The 24,152-nt window shown below is 35.0% G+C and overlaps 1 protein-coding gene across 1 annotated transcript in view; it reads right to left on the bottom strand.

The window, feature by feature from the left end:
• The window catches only part of HCRTR2 (hypocretin receptor 2), a 112,880-nt gene that overhangs the window by 38,836 nt on the left and 49,892 nt on the right, over positions 1-24,152 (bottom strand). Inside the window, exon 2 of the mRNA XM_049653855.1 lies at positions 4,825-5,003. Coding sequence (XP_049509812.1) covers positions 4,825-5,003 — 179 coding nt within the window. The remainder of the gene's footprint in view (positions 1-4,824; positions 5,004-24,152) is intronic.

The following is a 24,152-nucleotide window of genomic DNA, read 5'->3' as shown; positions in this document are numbered from 1 at the left end:
CAAGTGATGCTTAAAAAAAATTTTTTTTAACATTTATTCATTTTTGAGAGACAGAGACAGAGTGTGAGTGGGGGAGGTGCAGAGTCACAACCCAAAGCAGACTCCATCAGCACAGAGTACTGTATTTACTGGTGCATAATATATACTAGCATTCCATTAACAACACTTTCTTGGCAGGAGGTATAAAATTGCATCTTATCGTAAGTGATTACAAATGAGAGTTGTGTTGCTACCTTCACTTCTAGGAGGGCACATCTGGGTACTTTTTTCATTTAGACTTTGATATTAGATTAAATCAACCTGATAGCAAATCATTTGAGAATGAATCCATTGAAGATTATAAATGTTGGAAAGGAAGTGAGATAAGATGATGTGAACTTCCACTGTTAAGTGCTTGATCTTTCACCCATACTATGGGTACCCTGTGGTCAGGGCAATGCTGGAGACTTGCTTTCGTAGATGATGAATCTGTTCCATGCTAGCATATAATTATGACAAAAAGACATCAGAGATCCATGGCAAGTAGAAGTGGAAATTTGGGGGCGCCTGGCTGGTTCAGTCGGTAGAGCATGTGACTCTTGATCTCAAGGTTGTGATTCGAGCCCCATATTGGGTATGGAGATTACTTTAAAATTTTTAAAAATTAAAAAAAAAAAGACTTGGAAACTTTGCCACACTGCAGATTTGGATACAGGAGCTAATAGACTGTAAAGTAGAAAAGTGTGACAAAGAGATTGGGGGAGACTATCCCACCACCCACCACTTCCATTTCAGTTGGCTTTGTTCTTTTCCTGACACGTCCTGTGCAGACCTTCTTCTGCAGTTAAAAAAAAAAAAAAGTCACTCTGAAAAAGTAGTCAACTGCTCCTGTAAGTGTGAGAATTAAATATGTTATAATTCTCTAAGAAATCTATGCTAATTATTCACTAAATAGCCCAGTAAATGTTAATGGTCTTGGATTTATAGAATTATTAAAGATACAAAAGGGTCACTTGAATTATTCAGCTAAGCTTTATTACATTTGTGAGCTTTTTAAGATTTTTGTGCATTTTCCAAAGTGTTATTGTTTATTGGTCATAAGCCTAAAGGTTGTATTGTATTATACTGTATTCTAATTAGAAGAAAAATAACATGTAAGTCATAAAAAATTAGTGTATATATATATCCAAAGAATCTTAAACTGAATGACTGAATAACCTTAAAATCTGGCTGGATGTTTTTTGTAATATGTTTTTAAACTTTAAGTAGGATGCAAGTTTCATGTAAAGGACAAAGCCATCAGTTTCAGTATATCACAACTAAGGAAAAACAACTACTCAAGACTGAATGAATGGCTTATTGCTCATTGATACTATTCATACCATTTGGGGAAATTCTATGGAAAATGGGAAATAAATGCTGAGAAAATTTGGAGATAGTAGTTTTACCAGTACACCAATATTTTTGTGCATTTATAACTTTTCATAAAGAACCAATGCTGAATGAGGTAATAAATGGATATATCTATCTATCTATCTATAACTATATAGTTTTATATATATATATATATATATATATATATATATATATATATATAGTTTTTTTTTACCTGATTCAGATTTTGTGGTTACCCAGTGGTTTTCCCTTGGCCTATAGTGGAGAGAATAAGCTGAGGTCTTGACTAGACTGGGCAGTGTTGATAGAGAAGCAGACAGATTCTCTCAGGAAATGAAAATGTTCCATCACTGTAGGATTTGCTAATAAATTGTGCTGTATGAAATAGTACTGTCAATAACTTTATAAGAGACCCATGCCCTGCATCACTCACTGGGTACACACTGCATCCAATTTGTTCTTTCATGTTCACAGAGGAGTCTGAAATACCTGGTCTATAAGAAGTTATCGCTGTGTATTAGAGAAGGACTGTACCAACTATAGGGTGACATATCCCTCTCTTATCATTCCAGTGTTCGCTCAGGAATCTTCTGGTTTGCAGAGAAAGCATGAAATTTTCTCACTCATCCAAAAGAAGATTCTGGACCAGTGAAGCCATCTTGAAACTTAAGAGAACCCCTCAAATTTTTCCCTGGGTGGTTATTAAAACCAAGAGATGGTAAAATATTATAATTCTGTGCTATTTATAATCTCCCCCAGCGTCTTCATGCAAAACCATATGACCCCATTATTACTGTTTTCTTCTCCCAATGAGGATATTTTTCTCTGTTGCTCAATGTACTATTAATCTCAAAACAAGCAAACAAAAAATACTGAATTTTATTTTTGTGACCCATTCATGGTTTTCATCTGACAGACACAAATTAACCTTATAGCTAATGTTTGCAGTAAAGTTTATAATGTCCATGGCATTTTACACTTACTATTCTATCAGTGGTGTCTGTCTAAGAAATTATCACTTCTTATAAGTTTACTATAGAACTATTGAGCTAAATATCTCTTCCTAATACTTAAGATCCAAAAGCCTTATCAATATATTTTCTAGCAATGGGCTGTTTGTGATCTCCCCCAACTTTTGTTCTTATTAAAACTTTATTTTGGGGATACTTTTAAGATCACATAAAAATTGAGGAGAAGTTACAGAGATTTCCCATTTACTCCCTGTCTCTCTCAATATAACCATCCCCCCACCAGAGTGGTACATCTGTTACAAATGATGAACCTACACTGACACATCATAATCACTGAAAGTCCATAGTTTACATTATGGTTCAATCTTGGTGCTAAACATTCTATGTGTTTTGAAATATGTATAATGACATATATCCACCATTTTATTATCATTATTTTCTGTGCTCATTCCTTCCCACCTCTGGCAACCATTTATCTTTTTATCGTCTCTCTAGTTTTGCCTTTTCCAGAATGTCATATTATCGAAATCATACAATGTATAGCCTTCTCAGATTGGCTTCTTTCACTTAATAATAAACATTTAAGTTTCTTCTTTCTTCCATGTCTTTGCATGGCTTAATAGTTCATTTCATTGTAGTACTACATAATATTCTATTGTCTGGATGTACCACAGTTTATCCATTTACCTACTGAAGGACATCTTGGTTGCATCCAAGTTTTGGTGATTATGAAGAAAGCTGCTATAAACATTTGCATGCAAGTTTTTGGGTAAACATAAGTTTTCAACTCCTTTGGGTAAATACCAAGGAATGCAACTGCTGGGTTATATGAAGAGATATTTAGTTTTACAAGAAACAAGCAGAGTGTGTTTCAAAGTGCCTGTACGTCGACCGTAAATGAGAATTCCTATTGTTCCACATTCTCACCAGCATTTGGTGCTGTGTTCCAGAATTTGGCCATACTAAGAGGTGTATAGTGGTATTTCATTGTTGTTTTAATTTGCATTTTGCCGATGATATAGGATAAAGAGCATCTTGTCATAGCTTCTTTGCCACCTGTATATCATAATTAGTGAGGTGTTTCTGGCCCATTTTTTAATTGGGTTATTTGTTTCCTTACTGTTGAGTTTTCAGAGTTCTGTGTATATTTTGGGTATCAATCCTTTATTATATGCATCTTTTTGAAAATATTTTCTCCAGGTCTGTGGCTTGTCTTCCCTTTCTCTTGTCATTGTCTTTCACAGAGCATAAGTTTTTAATATTAGTGAAGTCAACTTATCAATTATTCCTTTCAGGATCATGCCTTTGGTATTGCACCTAAAAAGTCATCAACATACTCAAGATCATCTAGGCTTTTTCTATCTTATCTTCTAGGAGTTTTATACTTTTACATGTTATATTCAGGTCTATAATCCATTCTGAGTTAATTTTTGTGAAGTGTCTAGATTTTTTTTTTGCATGTCCAATTGTCCTACCTGCACCAATATTTCATTACTGGGAGTATATTTTCATCCCTTCCAAATAATGTGATCACCATCTGGGAGACTGGATGGAGTAGGGACTGAGGGGTAAGGGATGGTTACAAGAAGATAAGCGGAGAATTGCCATGATCTCATTCACTTTCTGATTAAATCCACCTCTTTAAGGGCTGTGGCTGTGGCCATATTTTTAGAACTGTCAGAATACCCATCACAAAATTATTATCTGAAAGTGTTTATTCTCAATTTATTCTAGGGCAATTCATTGTAGAAAAACTACTTCCACACAGAACAATAAAATGTCTAATGATGATGATGATGATAACTGATGTTTATTGAGAACATACTATATTTTTGTAAGATCATTCTCTTCCAGAGGGAAATCACTATTCCATGTAATTTATATAAATTATCTTAGTAAAATTTCAATCATAGGAGTGAGCTATAATAAAAATTATTATCCTTTTATAATAAGTGAATCACAAAGAGCTTATGTATTTGGATCAAGAGCATACACTAAGTAAATAGCAGAATAGAGATTCCAAACCTGGTAGTTTGATTCAGAACCAACACTGAAATATATTCACTGTACTAATTTGATCACAGAACTTTAATTTCTCATTGTGAAACAAAATCACTTAACAAAAATAAAAATAAACAGACCTTGCTTATTTGAGCTAGGAGAGGCTCAATCATTAATTTGTTCAATTTCCTTATTTTACAATGGGAAAATTAGAGATCAAAGAAATAAGAGGTTTTCTCAGCATCTAATGATGACTTGAGGATTCTACTGTTTTATTTTTTCACCCAGAACCTATTTACCCAGAAAGTATCAAGTATTATTTTTTAAGTTTGTTAATTTCTTAAGCAAGTATATTTCTCTTAGGTCACTAGTTAATTTACCAGAAGACCATAATGGAAAATACTTCTAATACTTAAATGAAAATACTTTTTCAGTAGCTTCTGTGTTTGAATAGATAGAAGTGTGGAAAAAAAATTACCTGTAAATAAGGAATAACTTTACAGAGGGACTGTCCAAAGAACCAGGTCTCGGTGATATCCACAACCAATGTGGCTGGGAGGCAGGTAATGGTCACGAGCACATCAGCCAGAGAAAGGTTGACTATGAAGTAGTTGGTTACTGTCCTCATGTGATGGTTTTTCCACACTGCCACACAAACTAATTTGGACAAAAAAAAAAAAAAAAAAAGAATTGTTACCGTTAAGGACTAAATATTTTTGTCCCCACAAAATTCCTACGTTGAAATCGTAACACGTTGTGTGATGGTGTTAGGAAATGGGCCTTCAGGAGATGAATAGATCATGGTGGCAGAGCCCTCAATAATGGGATTAGTGCCTTATAAAAGGGACCCCAGAGACATTCCTTGCCCCTACCACCATATGAGGACACAGTGAAAAGCTGTTGTCTATGAACCAGGAGATTGGCCCTTACCAGACATTAAATCTGCTACAGCTTTGATCTTGGACTTCTCAGAATTCAGAACTGTGAGAAATAAATGTATGTGGTTCATAAGCCATCTAGTTTATGGTATTCTGTTACAGCAGCCCAAAAAGACTAAGACAGTAATAATACAAAGAAAACAGGTACTGATGAGGAAATACTGCCAAGCTGATTAATAATACTCCTGTAAGGTCCACAAATAAACATTGAAAAGGGAATGTACTATTTTCATTGAATCAGTCAACTTAATGTGAATTCTGAATCCATGCTTAAAATCAGTTCATTTGTTTCTCAGTGGATCATAATACTACATTCATTCTTACTTGATTGTGAATCACGATTCCCAGAAGTTAAAGAACAATCTTTGATTCTTCTTTCTATTTCCTTAGTGCTCAGCATGTAGTAGAGACTCAAGAAATATTTACCGAAGTGAGATGAATTAGGAGCTAGCCATTTTGAATGAACTATAGTGTTTGCCTCAGCCATGACATTTATCCTATCTGCTCCCAAACTCTGCATTTAGAACTTTTAATAGATGAAGAGGTTTAAGAGACAAAAGCCAACAATTATTCAACCCCTATTATTGGCAAACAACGAGCTATATGGTTCATATATAAAAGGCTTAGGTCATTTAATCTTGACAATCACAAGGGAAGACATTGTTACCATCATTTTTTACATGAAGCAATTGAGACACAGGGAATTTGTGGAGCTCGGTTAGGGACAAATGGATCATAAAGCACAGAACTACAACTGCAGCTGGGATTCAACACCAAGTGAGGAATCTTGGTCTTTTCACCATGCCTTTTTCTTTATTTGTAAAAATGAATGGGTTATAGCGAAGTACATATAACTTCCAGAGACTCAATCCTCTTTCCTTGCTGTTACTCTTGATGGCTTCTAAACATCACCTCCAATCAAACACATTTTTCAATACTCTCAGAGTCGAGCCATCCTCATTGCCTTTCATTGTATCTTCATTTTTAAAAGCTGTTCTTATCTTATTCAGTTGCTCTTTATGAAAAGAACATCCAGTTCCTCAATTCTCTGTCCTCCTCTGTGTGGTGTATCCAAAAGTTACATAACCACTGACTCAAGAACTATATAGGTGTAAGCACTGCTACCCACATCTATTGACGGTTTGCTTCACTAAAAGTAACTGAATTTGCCTTGGGTATCATTAAACTGTCAGAGCTGTCACCTATGCATCCAAATGATGCAGTGATTAGTAACCTTATGTAGTGAATAAATAAAAGCACATTTTGTTAAATTTAAGTCACTAAATAAGGATTTCTTTTGGACAATTTTATATCATTTATTAACAGTTTCATATGCTGAAAATGTTTTCAGTCGCTCCTGAAGCTTAAATTACCTTTAAGTCACCAACAGATGCTAAGTTAATAAAATACCTGAATTCCTGAGGACTGAATTTTGAAAACTTCACATCTTTCTCTAATTCCAGTATACTAGTATCCAAAAATCCAGATGAATTTTATTAAGGTAAACTGTAGTCATTATTATTTGAAAGTGATACAACTGAATTATTTTTTCCCCAGAAACACTTGAAGACATACAAACATACACACACATACACAAAGGCACACTAGTATTTGAGTAACGTGTTATCATAACTTGTTATAAGGAAATTGTTATAAGTATCACACTGTTAATACTTGGTCAAGAAATGACTCAAATGGTTCAATTTTGGATCTAGGAAAGAAAATAAGACTTAAAAAATACAACCAGTTCTAGATTTACTCCCAAGTATCCATATTTTGAAGGTGAGACAAAGATGGAAAGACAGTATTGATGAATTATGACCAGCCAATATGAGAAAAGTATATTTTCAGCTGGTATCATTTTTCAGCCATTGAATATTCCTTATGCTTTTCCTTTTATTCCCATGACTTACTCATTCCATAACTCGAGGCCTGTTATATCTTATAAGGGGTTAATATCTAAAATATATAAAGAACTTATACAACTCATCACCAAAACAATAAACAATCTAATTAAAAAATGGGCAGAATACCTGAATAGATATTTTTACAAAGAAGACATACAAATGGCCAAAAGACACATGAAAAGACGCTCAACATCACTAATTGTCAGTGAAATAAAAAGAACAACCACAGTGAGATATTGTCTTATACCTGTTAGAATGGCTAAAGTAAAAAATGCAAGAGGTAGAGGTTGGAAGATGACAGTGGAGTAGGAGGATCCTAGGCTCACTTTGTCCCACAAATACAACTAGATAATTATCAAATCATCCTACATATCCCATAAATCAACCTAAAGACTTGAGGAACAAACTCCCTAACTAAAGGTAGGGAAGAGGCCACATCAAAGAAGATAGGAAATGCAGAGATGCAGTTTCGGAGAGAAATACATCATGGTAGTTGTGCTGGGGAGACAGCCACAGCCACAAAGGGCTACAGACAAACTAGCACACAGGGGAGTGTATGTGGAAAACAATCTCGCACAGAAATTGGGTTGGAAAGCAAGAGAAACTGGATTTTGTTAGTTCTTGCAAACAACAGGGCTTAAAGTCTGAAGTTTTAAGGGCAAGACATTTGACTAAGATACAGCCAAGAGGACATTGGGGCTGCTCTTGGAGAAAAGCAAGGGCAAATAGCCTGTGGACATACAGCATGGAAAGAGCAATCTGAAGAGTGTCTGGGGCACATATTGGGGAGGTCATTCACTCACCTCAGAGCATGTCCCAGAGGCAGTGTTAATGGAAAGACCTCTCTGGGAATAGAGGAACTGGCCAGGGCCTTTCCCTTACCCATACTTCAGCAAAAGTACAGGGTTACACTTACTTTACAGGGAACCAGTGCAATGTCTACATTCACTACCTAACTTGCTTATGCTAAGACCCACCACACTCCAGTGGAAATGCCCCTCCCAATCATGCTTGCCTCAGACCCATTGTAGTAGTTCTCCTCCCCCAGAAGACTGGCTCACACTACATCTCCCAACGTAGGAGTTTTGCAGAGGCTCAGTTCCAGATGCCACAGTGATAGGTCTCATTTCACAAACAGACCAGAGCACACCTGATTAAAACATGCCACATTCAGGCCAGGTACCAAGCCCTGTCCTTAATGGGCAAAGAGAACCTTTGCAGATGATAGGCCTGAAGGACCAGGCAGCCAGGACAAAATAGCAGAGCACAAGCAGCACAGAATGGAGACACTCCTGGAAGTACTAGGCCTTAGAGAACAGGGGACATTACACAGCATGGCACCACATGATCTCTTTTTCATAAGGGCATTACCTTCAAGAATTGGAGATGTAGCTGACTTTTCTAACACAGAGAAAAGGGCACAGAGACTTAGACAAAATGGGAATACAGAGAAGTGTATCCCAAATTAAAGAATAGGACAAGGCCACAGCTGGAGATCTTAGCAAAACAGAAACAAGTAACATGCCTGATAGAGAACATAAAGTAATGATCACAGGATGCTCATTGAACTCACTGAATAGCTGAAAACTTCCCTAATCTTGTGGAAGAATAGATATCCATATCTGGGAGGCACAAAGAACTCCCATCAAAATCAACAAGAGCCGATCCACACCAAGACAGATGGCAATTAAATTGGCAAAATACAGTGATAAAAAATTTCAAAGCAGCAAGACAAAAAGAAGTCAGCAACTTTCAAGAGAAAACCCAGAAGGCTATGTAAATTATATATATATATTTATATACATATATATATATAATATATATATATATGTATATATATATATAATATACACACACACATACACACACACACACATATATATACATATATATATATATATATATATATATATATATATATATATATATATATAATTTATTGTCAAATTGGTTTCCATACAACGCCCAGTGCTCATCCCAACAGGTGCCCTCCTCAGTGTCCACCAACCACTTTCCCCTTTCCCCCACCTCCCATCAACCCTCAGTTTGTTCTCAGTATTTAAGAGTCTCTTATGGTTTGCCTCCTTCCTTCTCTGTAACTATTTTCCCCCTTCCCCTCCCCCATGGTCTTCTGATAAATTTCTCAGGATCCACATATGAGTGAAAACATGGTATCTGTCTTTCTTTGCCTGACTTATTTCACTTGGCATAATACTCTCCACTTCCATCCATGTTGCTACAAATGGCCAGATTTCATTCTTTCTCATTGCCAAGTAGTATTCCATTGTATATATAAATCACATCTTCTGTATCCATTTGTCAGTTGATGGACATTGGCTCTTTCCATAATTTGACTATTGTTGAAAGTGCTGCTATAAACATTGGGGTACAAGTGCAACTATCCAAGCCAGAGGGGAGTGGCATGATATATTCAAAGTGCTGAATGGGAAAAATCTGCATCCAAGAATATTCTATCCAGCAAGGTTACCATCCAGAATAGAAGGAGAGAGAAGGAGAATCCCAGACAGGCAAAAACTAAAGTAGTTCATGACCAATTAACCAGTCCTGCAAGAAATATTAAAGGGGACTCTTTGAGTGGAAAGGAGAGACCAAGAGTGGAAGTACAAAGGAAGGAAACACAAAACAGTTAAAATAAATATTTCTTTAAAAAATCAAATAACTCACAAAACTAAAGGATGTAAAACATAAAATTATATATCTAAAACATGGGGAGGGCAAGAGTAAAGAATGGACTTAAACTTAAATGACCATCAACTTAATATAGACTGTTCTATGCAGGAGATACAAACCTAAAGGTAACCATATATCAAAAACCAGTAATAAACATACGTAGAATAAAGATAAATAAATCCAAATATATCACTGAAGAAAATCAGCAAACCATGAAAAAAGAAAGCAAAAAAGAATCAGAGAAAATCATCAGAAACAACCACAAACAAGTAATAAAATATGTACACAAGAGACTCGTTTTAGACCTAAAGACACCTGCAGATTCAAAGTGAGGAGATGGAGAAACATCTACCATGCAAGTGGTTGTCAAAATAAAGCCAGGGTAGCAGTACTTATATCAGTCAAAATAGACTTTGAAACAAAGACTGTAATAAGAGACAAAGAAGGACGGTATATAATAACAAAGGGGACAATCCAAGAAGAAGATATCACAATTGTAAATATGTAACAATGTAAGTACCAAACATAGGAGAACCCAAATACATTAAACAATAACAAACATAAAAGAACTAATTTATAATAATACTTATAATAGTAAGAGACTTTAACACCATACTTAGATCAACGGACAGGTCTTCTAAACAGAACATCAACAAGGAAACATTGGCTTTGAATGACACACTGGAACATATGGATATAATAGATATATTCAGAACATTCCATGCTAAAATAGCAGAATACACATTCTTTTCAAGTTCTAATGGAACATTCTCCAGAATAGATCACATAGTAGCCCACAAAACAAACCTCCACAAATTCAAAAAGATCACAGTCATACCATGCATCTTTTCTGACCACAATGCTATGAAACTAAAAGTCAATCACAAGAGAAGATCTGAAGAGACCACAAATAGATGGAGGTTAAATAACATGTTACTAAACAATGAATGAGTCAACCAGGAAATAAAAGAAGAAATAGAAATGTACATAGAAACAAATTAAAATGAAAACACAATGGTCCAAAACCTTTGGGATGTAGCAAAAGTGGTTTTAAGAGGGAAGTTTATAGTCACACAGGCCTGCCTCAAGAAGTAAGAAAAATTTCCAGTAAACAACATGACCACAGTTGGATATTTCACTGTCTGAACCACCCAGATGCCCCAAGTGGAATTTCTCCTGGGTTGAAAGGGTGTTTCAATATTCACAAGTCAATCAACGTGATACACCACATCAGTAAGAGAAAGAATAAGAACCATATGATCATTTCACTAGATGTAGAAAAAACATTTCATAAATTATAAGATCCATTATGATTAAACCCCTCAACAAAGTAGGTTTAGAGGGAACATACCTCAACATAATAAAGGCCATATATAAAAACCCCACAGCCAACATTACCCTCAATGGGGAAAAACTGACAGCCTTTCCCCTAAGGTCGGGAACAAGACAAGGATATCCATTCTAATCAATCTTATCGAACATAGTACTTGTAGTCCCAGCCTCAGCAATAAGACAACAAAAAGAAATCAAAGGCATCCAAATCAGCAAGGAAAATGTCAAACTTTCACTATTTGCAGATGACATGATACAAACATAGAAACCCAAAGATATGACCCCCAAATTGCTAGAAGTGATAGATAAATTCAGTAAAGTCACTGGATACAATATCAATGTACAGAAATCAGTTGCATTTCTACAATAATTAATCAGTTAAAAGAGAAATTAAGAAAACAATCCCATTTAAAATTGCACCAAAAATAATAGGATACCTAGGAAGAAACCTAACCAAAGAAATAAGACCTATAGTCTGAAAAGTATAAAACATTGATGAAAGAAAGTGAAGACAGCATAAAGAAATGGAAAGACATTCCATAGACTAAAAGAACAAATATTGCTAAAATGTCTATACTACCCAAAGCAATCAACACATTTAATGCAACCCTATCAAAATACCAATAGCATTTTTCACAGAACTAGAATAAACAAATCTAAAATTTGTATGGAACCACAAAAGAACTACTCAGGTAGGCAAAGTAATGGTGAAAAGAAAAGCAAAGCTGGAGGCATCACAATTCTGGACTTCAAGTTACGAAATTGTAGTAATCAAAACAGTATGACACTGGCACAAAAATAAACAAAGATCAATAGAACAGACTGGAAAATCTAGAAATGAACCCACAACTATATGATCAATTAGTCTTTAACAAACAGAAAACAATGTCCAATGGGAAAAAAGTCTCTTCAACAAATGTTTCTGGGAAAACTGGACAGCAACAGCAAAAAGAAAGAAATTAGACCACTTTCTACAACATATACAAAAATAAATCAAAATGGATTAAAGACCTAAATATGAGACCTGCAACCATAAAAAATCCTAGAAGAGAATACAGGCAGTAACTTCTTTGACATCAGCTGTAGCAACTTTTTTCTAGGTATACCTCTTGAGGCAAGAGAAACAAAAGCAAAAACAAACAAACAAAAACTATTGGGGACTACATCAAAATCAAAAGCTTCTGCACAGTGAAGGAAACAATCAACAAAACTAAGAAGCAACCTACAGAATGGGTGTGGATATATGCAAATGAATATATAACAAACAGTATACAAAATCTATAAAGAACTTGTCAAACTCAGGCATTTTGGTGGCTCAATCAGTTAAGTCTCTGACTCTTGGTTTGTGTTCAGATCATGATCTCATGGTTCATGTGTTGGAGGAGTTCGAGCTCCACAACAGGCTCCACGCTGGCAGGGCAGAGACTGCTTGGGATTCTCTCTCTCCCTTTCCCATTAGCTCTTTCTCTCTCTAAAAAGTAAATAAATGAACTTAAAAACAACTTTCAATTAATTTATCAAACTCAATATCCTCAAAACAAATAATTTAATTAACAAATGGGCAGAAGACATGAACAGACATTTATGCAAAGAAGATATACAGATGGCCAAGAGACACATGAAAAAATGATTATCATCATTTCCCATCAGGGAAATGAAAATCAAAACTACAATAAGATTTCACCTCACATTTGTCAGAACAACTAAAATCAACAACACAAGAAACAACAGATGTTAGTGAGAATTTGGAGAAAAAGGATCACTCGGGCATTGGTGGGAATGCAAACTAGTGTTGCTACTGGGGAAAACAGTATTTAGGTTGCTCAAAAAGTTAAAAATATAACTATGATCCAGCAATCACACTACTGGGTATTAACCCAAAGAACACAAAAACACTAATTCAAAGAAATACATGCACATCTATGTTTATAGCAGAATTATTTATAAGAGCCAAATTGTTGAAGCAACCCAAGTTCCCATTGATTGATAAATAAATAAAGAAGATGTGGTGTGTGTGTGTGTGTGTGTGTGTGTGTGTGTGTGTGTGTGAATATTATTCAGCCATAAAGAAGAATGAAATCTTGCCATTTTCAATGACATGGATGGAGCTAGAGAGTATAATGCTAAGTGAAAAAAGTCAGAGAAAGACAAATACCATATGATTTCATTCATCTGTGGAATTTAAGAAACAAAACAAATGAGCAAAGGCAAAAAAAGGAGAGACAAATCAAGAAACACACTCTTAATTATAGAGAACAAACTGATGATGACCAGAGGGGAGGGTGGTGGGGGAATGGGTGAAATAGGTGATGAGGATTAAGGAGTGCACTTGTGATGAGCCCTGGGTGATGTAAGTGTTAATAACTATATTGTATACTTGGAACTTATATAACATGATATGGTAACCAATTGGAATTAAAATAAAAACCTAAGCTAAAAGAAAAAAAAAGCAAGACATTTGTGTTGGCGAGGATTCAGAGATAAAGGAATCCTCATGCATGGTTAGTGAAAACGTAAATTGGTACAGCCACAATTAAAAATAGTATGGGGGTTTCTCAAAAAACTTAAAATAGAAACACCATATGATCCAACAATTCTACTATTGGGTATTTCCCAAATAAAATGAAAACACTAACTCAAAAAAGATATACACACCCCTATGTTTACTGCAGCATTATTAGCAGTAGCAAGATATGGAAGCAACCATCTTAATATATCTTTGAAACAGAAGTTGAAAAGGAAGCTGTCACATCACTGATACGATTTTAACATAGGTCCATGGAATTTTGGAGTTGGAGATCACTCAGTCTAACTTGACATCTGATGGACAAATCACCTCTGCACCCATTCCACTTGAACATTTTTAATAGTGGGGAATTCACGGCTTGCTGTAGCCCTTGAGCTCTTTTTGTGGCGGTTTTAGCTATAGGAAGTTCTTGCTCATGTTAAGTTGATATCTGATTCTGTTTCATTTTCATGGTTTCGTAATTCTTTCCTAGAACTCAAGAAATAAACCTTATCTATTTTTTTCTACATTGTACCTGTATTTGTTTCCTAGGGCTGGTGTAACAAAGTACTACAAATTGTATATCTTAATGCAACCTAAATTTGCTGTTCCACAGTTCTGGATTCTAAAGTTCCAAAATCAAGGAATCAACAGGGCCAAGCTCCCTCTGAAACCTGTAGAGTAATCCTTCCTTGACTGTTGTCTGGCTTCTGGTGGTGTGCTGGTAAACTTTGACAATCCTTTGTTTGCAGCTGCGTAACTCCAATCTCTGCCTTCATTATCACATTGTGTTCTTTTGTGTCTCTGTCTTCACATGGCTGTCTTTTTATGAAGAGACCAGTCATGTTTGAGTAGGGCTCCATTCTACTCCAGTATGATTCACCTTAACTAATTAAATCTGCCATCACCCTATTTCCATATGAAATAAAATTCCAAGGAATTTCAACATCTTTTTTGAGGAAGACATAATTCCACCCATAGTAATCTGCCCTCTGGCCCCTAAAACTTCATGTCTTTCCCACATGCAAAACATATTCAATCCATCACAACATGCCACAAATTCTTAACCCATTCCAGCATCAACTCTAAATTCAAAATCCCTTCTACATTTCATCTAAATCAACTATGGATGAGATTCAGGGTATGTTCCTTGCTGAGGCTAATTTCTCCATCTGTGGACCAGTGAAACCTAGAATACAGGTTATGTACTTCCAAAATGTAATGATGGGACAGGCATAGGTTAAATAGTCCCATCCTAAAAGGGAGAAATTGGAAACAAGAAAAGGGTCACTGGACTAAGGCAAGTTTGCAATTGAGCAGGGCAAATTCCATTAGGTTTTAAGACTAAAGAACAATTCTCTGTGGCCTGATGCTCTGTCTCCCCAGCTCAGGAGGATGGTAGTCTCAACCAGTCAACCAACCCCAGGTGCTGGCCCTTCTCTCTAAACCTGCAGGGAAATCTTTCCTTGCCTCTTCCCAGCTTCTCTGGTTTTCTAGCAATCTTTCGTGTCCCTTGGTTTGCAACTACACAACACCAATCTCTGCCTTCATCATCACATGGCGTTACCCTGGATCTATATCTTCGAATAGCTATATTATAAGAACATCAGTCACATTGGATTAGTGACCCAACCTACCCCTGTATGACTTTATGTTAACTAATTATATCTGCAATTGTCCTATTTCCAAATACATTGAAATTCTGAGGTTCCAGGGTTAGGACTTTATTGTATCTTTTTGTGAGGATGCAGTTCAACCCATAACAGTACTCATTCAAATACTTGAAGACTTTTGCTCTAACCATTCCCCAAGCCCTTTTTACACAATCTAAAATCTCTAGAACCTCATATGCAACTGCAGGGTTTTGCATCTCATATCCGCCTGATCCCTTATTCTGAACATTCTCCAGATTATCAGCAATGGCTCTAAATGAGCCGTCTGTAACTGCTCACATGTTCCCAGGTGCAGTCTAACCAAGGCAGCAAAAAACAGGATGATTGGCTGGGCCATTACTTAGAAAGCCTAAACTTTGTTAGCTTTCTTAACAGCCATGTCACTTTTTTGGATTATACAGGCGCACAATTACTGGAAACGTGTTCTCTTGTGTGGATATTAGATTAAATCTTTACATTTGAATCTTGGGAAGGAAAAAAGGAAAAAAAAAGAAATTTATCCAATTTACTTTTAAGATAACTGGATAAATCTGGATTTGGGCTTTATGTTATATAATGTTACTTTGTCATTTTAAAACACCTTAAGTATGGTGCTCACATTATGTACATTCAAATAATAACGACTGTGGTTATGTCTATTTCCTCTGGGCTGAACACCACCAGAGCAACCATATGTAAGAGCAGGACTTTCCCTATGATCACCGTGGTCTCTTTAGTGTGAAAGTGTTGCAGATTATCAGTACATATCTTCAAAGGAGCTATCTGGAACTGCCTACGCATCTTTAAGTGCATGTCTTCTAAATTTGTGTTGAACAAATATATATTTATTCATTCATTCACCCACTGAAAGTATTAAAAGCATAAAGTAAACACCATCTTATGATAGTGCATCAAATTTATGCAAAGTTACACTCACCATCTTTTCTTATATTTTCATTCTGGACTTTATATTTCTCTGAAGTATAATATCCTTCCTTTATATCTCCAGTAACTTGTGTTTGAAACTCCCCAAATATGTCCTACCTCTATCATTTTCTTTCTATCCCTATTGCAAATGCCTGATGTCATACTGCAGAAAACATTAGCTAGAGTGTTGCAGTAACTTTGTAATAGTTCACCTGCCTGTCTTTACTTCTATACATTTTATCCATCAACACTTCATTCACTCCAGTTATATTAAGTCTTTCATTTCAACAGGAGCTCTTCTTTTCATCTAGATTAAGCAGAAAATCCTCAGAAGGCTATTTTACCATTGACTTCCAGTTGAACATCCCCCTCTATATTTTGCAAAGTTGCATATCAAATACTCATAGTTCCAGGATAAGTTTGGTATCTCATTTTATATCTATACCCAATCCCCTACCCCATTGCTCATACCATTCCTCTGTCTGAAAAATGCCCATATTGCATTCGAATCCCTTTTTGAAATCACTAAATTCTACTCAAAACCAACCACACAAAAATTTCTGTTTCACAAAGTCTCTCATAATTAACCTAGCTCAACATTCTTTCTTTTTTGAAACCCTATCACACATTTTCTTTTCCTGTTGTAAATCACATTCTAAAATTATTATGCATTACGGTGGGTATTTGTATTTTTTTTTTATTTCCGTCTACCGGTACAAAGGCTCTTTATCATTTTGAGCTGGACTTTTACTTTCTCTTACTCTCCTTGGTTTTTATAGCTTTTCTTCTAACACAAATATTGCCTAGAACATATTTTACAAAGAATAAATATTCATATAACTGAGTTGTTCATAAACTTATAGTACGTGGCTGCCATTGGTATGGTACATTTACCAATAAGCCCCCTTAAAAGGGGGGGACCCAATAGCAGAATAATGTATTCTCTTGATCCATTACCTTCTGATTAACTTTGGTAGGTCCCTAGACATGAACTTGGTACTATTTTTGAGATCAGTTTCCTGAATGATCATGATACACCAATATTAAAGTCCATTATAGCTAGTTTGCAGTTATATGTTTGTCTCCATTAACCAGGAACAAGTGAGTAAGAGTTGAGCATAGAGGAATAAAATAGAAGGAATAACAGAAAGCAAGAATGAGGATTCAGTGAAACTCCACCTCTGTAAGAATCTGATGATATATGGCTCCCAATTATTGTCTACAGGACAGATGGATGGAAAGTGATTCAAGCTGTATGGGAACATCTGCAGCTTGTGATGCTAGATGAATTTTTAAAATAATATATAGATATAGTCTTTAGAAATAACCTGAGATATTTGCATGCTATTATATGGGCCAAAATTAAACTGACTTTCAAATGAGAAAATAAAATATTAGTTTAAATAAGGACTTTGCCATTTTAATCTGCACTCGTAATAAACTGGCTTTCAATATCTTGATCAGGCACATACATGGACAAAGTTATTTTCTCTTGTACATCAGTACTTACACTTGAAAAATATTAAACTGAGTTGATAGACTGTTAATTTGCTGTTGATATGACCTGATTAAGAATATGTAAACCATATAAATTAGATCATATCTCTAATTGAACGTACACTTGGGCCTTGAAATATCAACTAACAGCTGGTATTATGATATTAAGAGGTGACTGTGCATAATGTATAATAGTGTGTTACTGAGGACCTTGCAAAGACCTGTACAATTTACAGCAACTTCCCTTTAAGCATTTTCAATTTTAATTTTTGTAACATTAAAACAAGGTATAGACATTATGTAAATTGAAATAAGCCAGACACAAAAGGCCAGTAATTGTATGATTCCTCTTAATAGGAAGTACATAAAGTAGTCAAATTTATTGAGACAGAAAGTAGAATGGTGATTTCCAGATGCTGGGAAGAAGGGAGAATAGAGTATTATTTTTAAGGGGAACAGAGTTTCTGTTTGCAAGATGTAAATATTCTGGAGATGGTGATGATTATTGTACAACAGTGTGAATATACTTAATGCCACTGAACTGCATACCTAAAATGACCCAAATGGTCAACTTTAACTTATGTATAATTTACCAAAATTTAAAAATTTTCCATGATAAAGGAGGCCATAAAATGTAAAATAAACTTTTGAACCATAATGATGTCCGTCAAAAATCTTAAACACAGGGGTGCTTGGGTGACTCAGTCTGTTAAGCGTCCGGCTCTTGATTTCAGCTTGTCATGATCTCCTGGTTCTTGGGATCCAGCTCCATGATCTCTGCACTGACAACGCAGGGCCTGCTTGAGATTATCTCTCTCCCGTTCTCTCTCTTCCCCCGATCGTTCTCTCTCTCTCTCTCTCTCTCTCTCTCTCTCTCTCTCTCTCAAAATAAATAAATAAACTTTAAAAAATTCTTGAACACAGAAAGAAAATACCAGGGAACAATCTTGGTTATTCATCTTATACATTTTTAAAACAAAGAGCTCAATAGCGAAAACACAATTATTCACAAATATTGTAGTTCTAATATATTAATGGCAGTGTTAAAGACTATAATCACATGGTTTTATGTAAGATTTTTTATTATTTGTTTGTAAAACCAAAGTATTATTTATAGGAGTTGTGATATTATAATTTAGATACTATCTTAATGAAATACTGTTAGTTTCTTGGTAGTTTATTTATTTCATATACATGGGTATGTAAGAAGACAATTCCTTGACTATATTAAATACATAGAAGATTGTAAGCATTTCAGAAAACCTTTAAAAATATTGTAGTTCCACTCTTTGCCACAAAGTGTCAGTGAAAGCCCTTGAAGTGCCTTGCCCTATTACTTGGGGTTTTTAAACGTTAAGATCTCTACAATCATGTAGATATACATATATATTTATTTCAACTGGGATTTCCTAGTCCAAAAAGAATTTTTAAGAAAGGATAAAATACCCAACATCTTTTAAACAACATACAAATAAATGCGTTAGGTGAAATAAAACCATTTTTCTAAACGAAAACAATAACAAAAAAAGGAATTGAATACACATGGAAGATAGTCAATATTTAATTTCCATAAGGAATCTATCATGAAAGCAGGCCATGGAATAGGGTCATCCAGAATCATTACAGAGTGTAAATTTAAGAAGCAGGGACACTGATCATTGGTATGATCCTATGAGGGTAAAAAAAAAAAAAAAAAAAAAAGTCCATGAAATCCTGAGGTTTATCTCACCTTCACTGCACTTCACCACTCTGGTAGTGACCCTCCTTCCTACTGTTAGTTTTGCCTTCTTCTCTTCCTGGGCCCATGTGTCAATATACCTACCTCAATCTCCCATTCTCCACTTCCACACCTTGGCCAGGTTGTCTATAAATCTCTTTGTCTGTACTCAGAAGACCAGGATGCAGATGTGCCACTTCTTTTTCTGCAAGTCTGACAGACGGGACACTGCCAAGAAGTACATCTGTGGTATGAAATGTGCCACCCAAAAGGTTATCTAATATTAATTAGGAGCAAATTTTCAAAAAAAGTTACTATATATGCATATATAGCAATATGTTTAAAATGTATTTCTTTTTTTCTTTACTCAAGAAAATATAAAAGTCTGTAAGTTGACAAATAGGTTCTCACTGGCACCTGCTCACTATGTTAACACAGGCAGCGTAATTCTCATGGATACTGATGATGTCACTGTGGTGCTGATACCAGTAAGGCAGTGTGGGAAATAATTAAGAAACCACAATTAATAATTTGCTTGGGAAGAGATTTAGAAAGACTATCTTTGCAAACACAAAAGTGCAGAAAGGAACTGTATATAGGAGAATGTTATAAAACAGAAAGACAAAGGACATAATAATTTACAGGAATCAAGTCCAAAAGAAATTCTTCAGAGAGGAACAGAGAGGAAAGTGGGAAACTAGGTTTGACTTCTCAGCTGTGTGTGAATGACATGACTTTTTTTTCAGGGAGAAGCTCAACCACAAAGTGACACCAAGGCTTTGTACGGAAGGTGCCAGAGACCAAAACGATGCTGCTATTAATAGATATTGCTAAGCCTTTATGACTGCCCTAGAGGAAGGTTACAAGGGTGGAAGACAACATTGTCTTGGCATCTGCGTTTTTAATAATGACTATATTTGATAGCTGTAACTTCACTTCAGTGGAATTTCTTTTGGGGGGATATAACAAATTCATTGTTATCCATGTCTTTTTACTCTATAGGTAAATCACTAGAAGAAGCTCCTGTCCCCAGTGCAGACTCTCAGAATTCCATCAGGATCTCTACCTTGTCCTCAGAACTTGTCTTTGGCCCCTTTGCACCACTTAACACACAAGCAACCTATCCTTCCCATGATGTGTGACTTATGTCTATCTCAATGCCTACAGTGAACTTATCTTTTGGGTCCTCTTTGCAGAACTGTTTTCCTTCTTTTACATCATATATATCTTCAACCCTCTTGTGTTTTTCCCCCATGTTCTTTCCACTTTTGTAGTTATTTACTATCACAAGATTAATTCTCATTTCTAGGAGACTAATTACCAAAGTTATGATTCTAGTTCTTGGCTCTCTTTTGCATTTCATATTAGAATTGCTAATACCATTTTTTATCTTCTAGTTTTTCCATCTTTACCTCACATTAAAGCATATGGGCATTGTCTTGCAGATTATGGAGGATCACAGAAGGATTTTAAGCAAGGGGGCAAAAGATGGCAAGAACCCATCTTTTTCAAAGATGACTTAGATTGTGGAAATTATTCATGCCTTTATTTTTTTATTATGAAATTTATTGTCAAATTGGTTTCCATACAACACCCAGTGCTCATCCCAACAGGTGCCCTCCTCAATACCTATCACCCCCCCCCTCTTCCCCCCCCCCCCCCCCCCCTCCATCAACCCTCAGTTTGTTCTCAGTTTTTCAGAGTCTCTTATGCTTTGGCTCTCTCCCTCTCTAACCTCTTTTTTTTTTCTTCTTCTTCCCTTTAAACTGGAAGCAGGGGGACCAATTTTGAGACTGTTTTAGAATTCTAAGGAAACAAGGTGGCAGTGAAAGAATGAGGAGAAAATGAATGAGTTCAAGAAACAATAATGAAGTTGAAATATAAGGCCTTCATGAGGGATTAGGCATGAGGAGGATGGATTGAGAAAAACTAAGGATGATAACCAGGTAGGTATACTGGTTGGTTAGGGGGGAGATCATCCTGTTTGCTGAGCTATGGAATAAAGGAAAATAAGGTGGATACATCTGGAAGTATGGATAAAACATGAGGAATTCCCTTTTATATATGTGAGTTTGAAACACTTGTGAGCTATCCCATTGTCAATATCCATTTTGCATTTGGATGTGCGGGTCTATATTTCAGGAGATCTATTTCAGTTATAAATATTTGGAATTAATCAGGATAGAGATAGCAATAAAAGCCAAATGAGTAAATAAGATCAATCAAGGATTGAACTAGAATAAGAAAGGAAGGGCCTAAGTCATGTCTAGAGACTATGCAATTTTAGCCACATATTCCTGGATGGCAAATATCCAGGAAGTGTCAGTTCTCCTCTTAAGTACTAAATATAATAGTGAAGAAAACACTGGTTTTACTATTACAAAATAGTTCACATTTCTGATAATGACAGATAACCTCGTTGTAGACCAAACCTCTCCTCTAAAACAACCAACATGCCTTTAAGACTTTGGACACTACCTTTGCAATAAGGAGTTGAAGGGACAATATCCCAGACAAAAGAGGACAGATGTTCCCCTTACATTTAGCACGTCTTTTCTTTTCAAAGCTTTTGGCAATTTGCAACCACTAGCTAAGTACAGAAGAAAAAGCAGAAACCAATAATAAGGGAAGTTGAGCAGGAACTTGAATAGTCCTCTAAACAGACAGCAACATTGGAGCTCAGTCTATCAACTAGGTAAACAACTCTGACCTTCAGACACAACCTCAAAGTGCAAACTCTAGTCTGGATGAACCTCAAGGAGATAAGCTCTCCTAAAGAATGAGGCCTAACTTCAAATGTCTTCATTTACTGACCAGATAGAAGGTTTTTTTTTTTTTTTTTGTTTTGTTTTTTTGTTCCAACACTAACAGCCTGCCAAAGCAAAAAAGCAAATTCCCTATGGAAGAAGAAAATATTATCTATAACATCCAATCATTTCTATAAGTTTTCATATAAAATGTTACTCATTTAATAAAAAAAAAAAATCATCAGGCATGCAAGAAGGCAATACCACTTGACCCAAGTCTATACAAAAATAAGTAAATGATAAATTTTCCAGAAATTTTAAAAGAATTGAAATAATAAGTTCAAGAAATTACATGATATTGTATAGAATATTAATAAAGAATTGGGAAAATGTTCAAAGGGACCTGAAGAACTTAAAAAATATGTTAACTGATAATGGATTTAACAGAAGATTAGATACACAGAGCTATCTAATAGGACTATCCAAACTAAATCTAACAGAAAAATATCCAAACTAAAAACTAGAGAAAAATGAAAATACAGGAAAGTATGAGTAATTCATGGGGCAAATTCTAAAACAATGTAATTGGGTTTTCAATATGTGAAAAGATAAGTAAGGTGAAGCATGTACAAAGATAATTATCCAAGAAAATATATTATCCAGTATTTAAAAAAAAAAACTAATTAAAAGTCAAAGGTGGAGTTTTGGGACACATCACTAGAGATCTCATTCAAGATTTAAATTAGTAATTAATCAATATTACACTATCTTATTATTCAATCTTTTAAACAGTTACTTAAAAAATGACATAAGATGGCACAAATCTGGGAGAGATAATTAATATCTTGGATTCCACATGACTCAAAAGTTCCTGTCAGGGTGGAATAATGGGGAAAACTTAATATGAGCTATCATGGAAATAACTGTAGTCCCGAATTTATGTTCAAAAAGTCATTTTAGGTACATTATATTTTCCTAGAAAGAAAAGAAATACTAAAGACATCTATCCACAGATATCAGAAGTACTACAAAGCTCAAACACAGTAAATATTAAAGTACACACAGTTATAGCAACACTGCTGAAAACAGCAACAAAGGGAAAAATCTTAATTCAAGGGAAAAAATGCATCATCATCAATTCATTATAATGATATCAACAGCTAAATTCTCAAAAGAAAAAAATAAGAAGCTAAAGACAATAAAATGTCATCATCAGCATGTTCAAAGTAAAAAAAAAACTAAAACTAAAATTGTATATTCAATGAACATATACTTGGTAAATGAAAGTGAAATAAAATTGTTTTCAGACAAAGAAAAGCTGAAAGAATTTGTGAACTACATTCTGAAATCAAAGAAAAAACTAAAGGGAGTGAGGAGAAAAATCATCTCAGGTGGAGATATAAAAACACAGAAAGCAATTAACGGAAGTGATAAATATGTGAATAAACATTAATCATGATTGACTATATAAAATAATAATAAACATCACATCATCATCATCATGTTTTGTGAAGTTTTAATAACAAAGGATAAAAGAAGCAGGGGTAAATGAAGTTAGGTGAGTGTTCCAAGTTTATTGCAGTGTTTAATAATTTTTAAAAGTACTAATTTATATTAAATGTATTATCAGTGACAGTGTTGTCATCTTTAGGAAATCTCTAAAAGAGTAACAAATGAATATATAACTAACAAGTTAAATGGGAGAAAAATAATTTTTAATGGTAAAAGTCAACCAAACAAATTGAACACATGGGACAAAGAGAAAACAAAGAATAGGATGGGATGATAGATTTGAATCCAAATATACCAGTAATTACACTAAATATAAATGGATCTGAAACTCCAATTATAGGACAAAGATTATTAAAGAGGATAAAAAGAAAACTCAACCA

Source organism: Panthera uncia (assembly GCF_023721935.1).
Source record: "Panthera uncia isolate 11264 chromosome B2 unlocalized genomic scaffold, Puncia_PCG_1.0 HiC_scaffold_24, whole genome shotgun sequence".
In the NCBI taxonomy this organism is placed as follows: domain Eukaryota; kingdom Metazoa; phylum Chordata; class Mammalia; order Carnivora; family Felidae; genus Panthera; species Panthera uncia.
The sequence above is the reverse complement of the archived record's forward strand: the minus strand, read 5'-3'. Positions and strand labels throughout refer to the sequence as shown.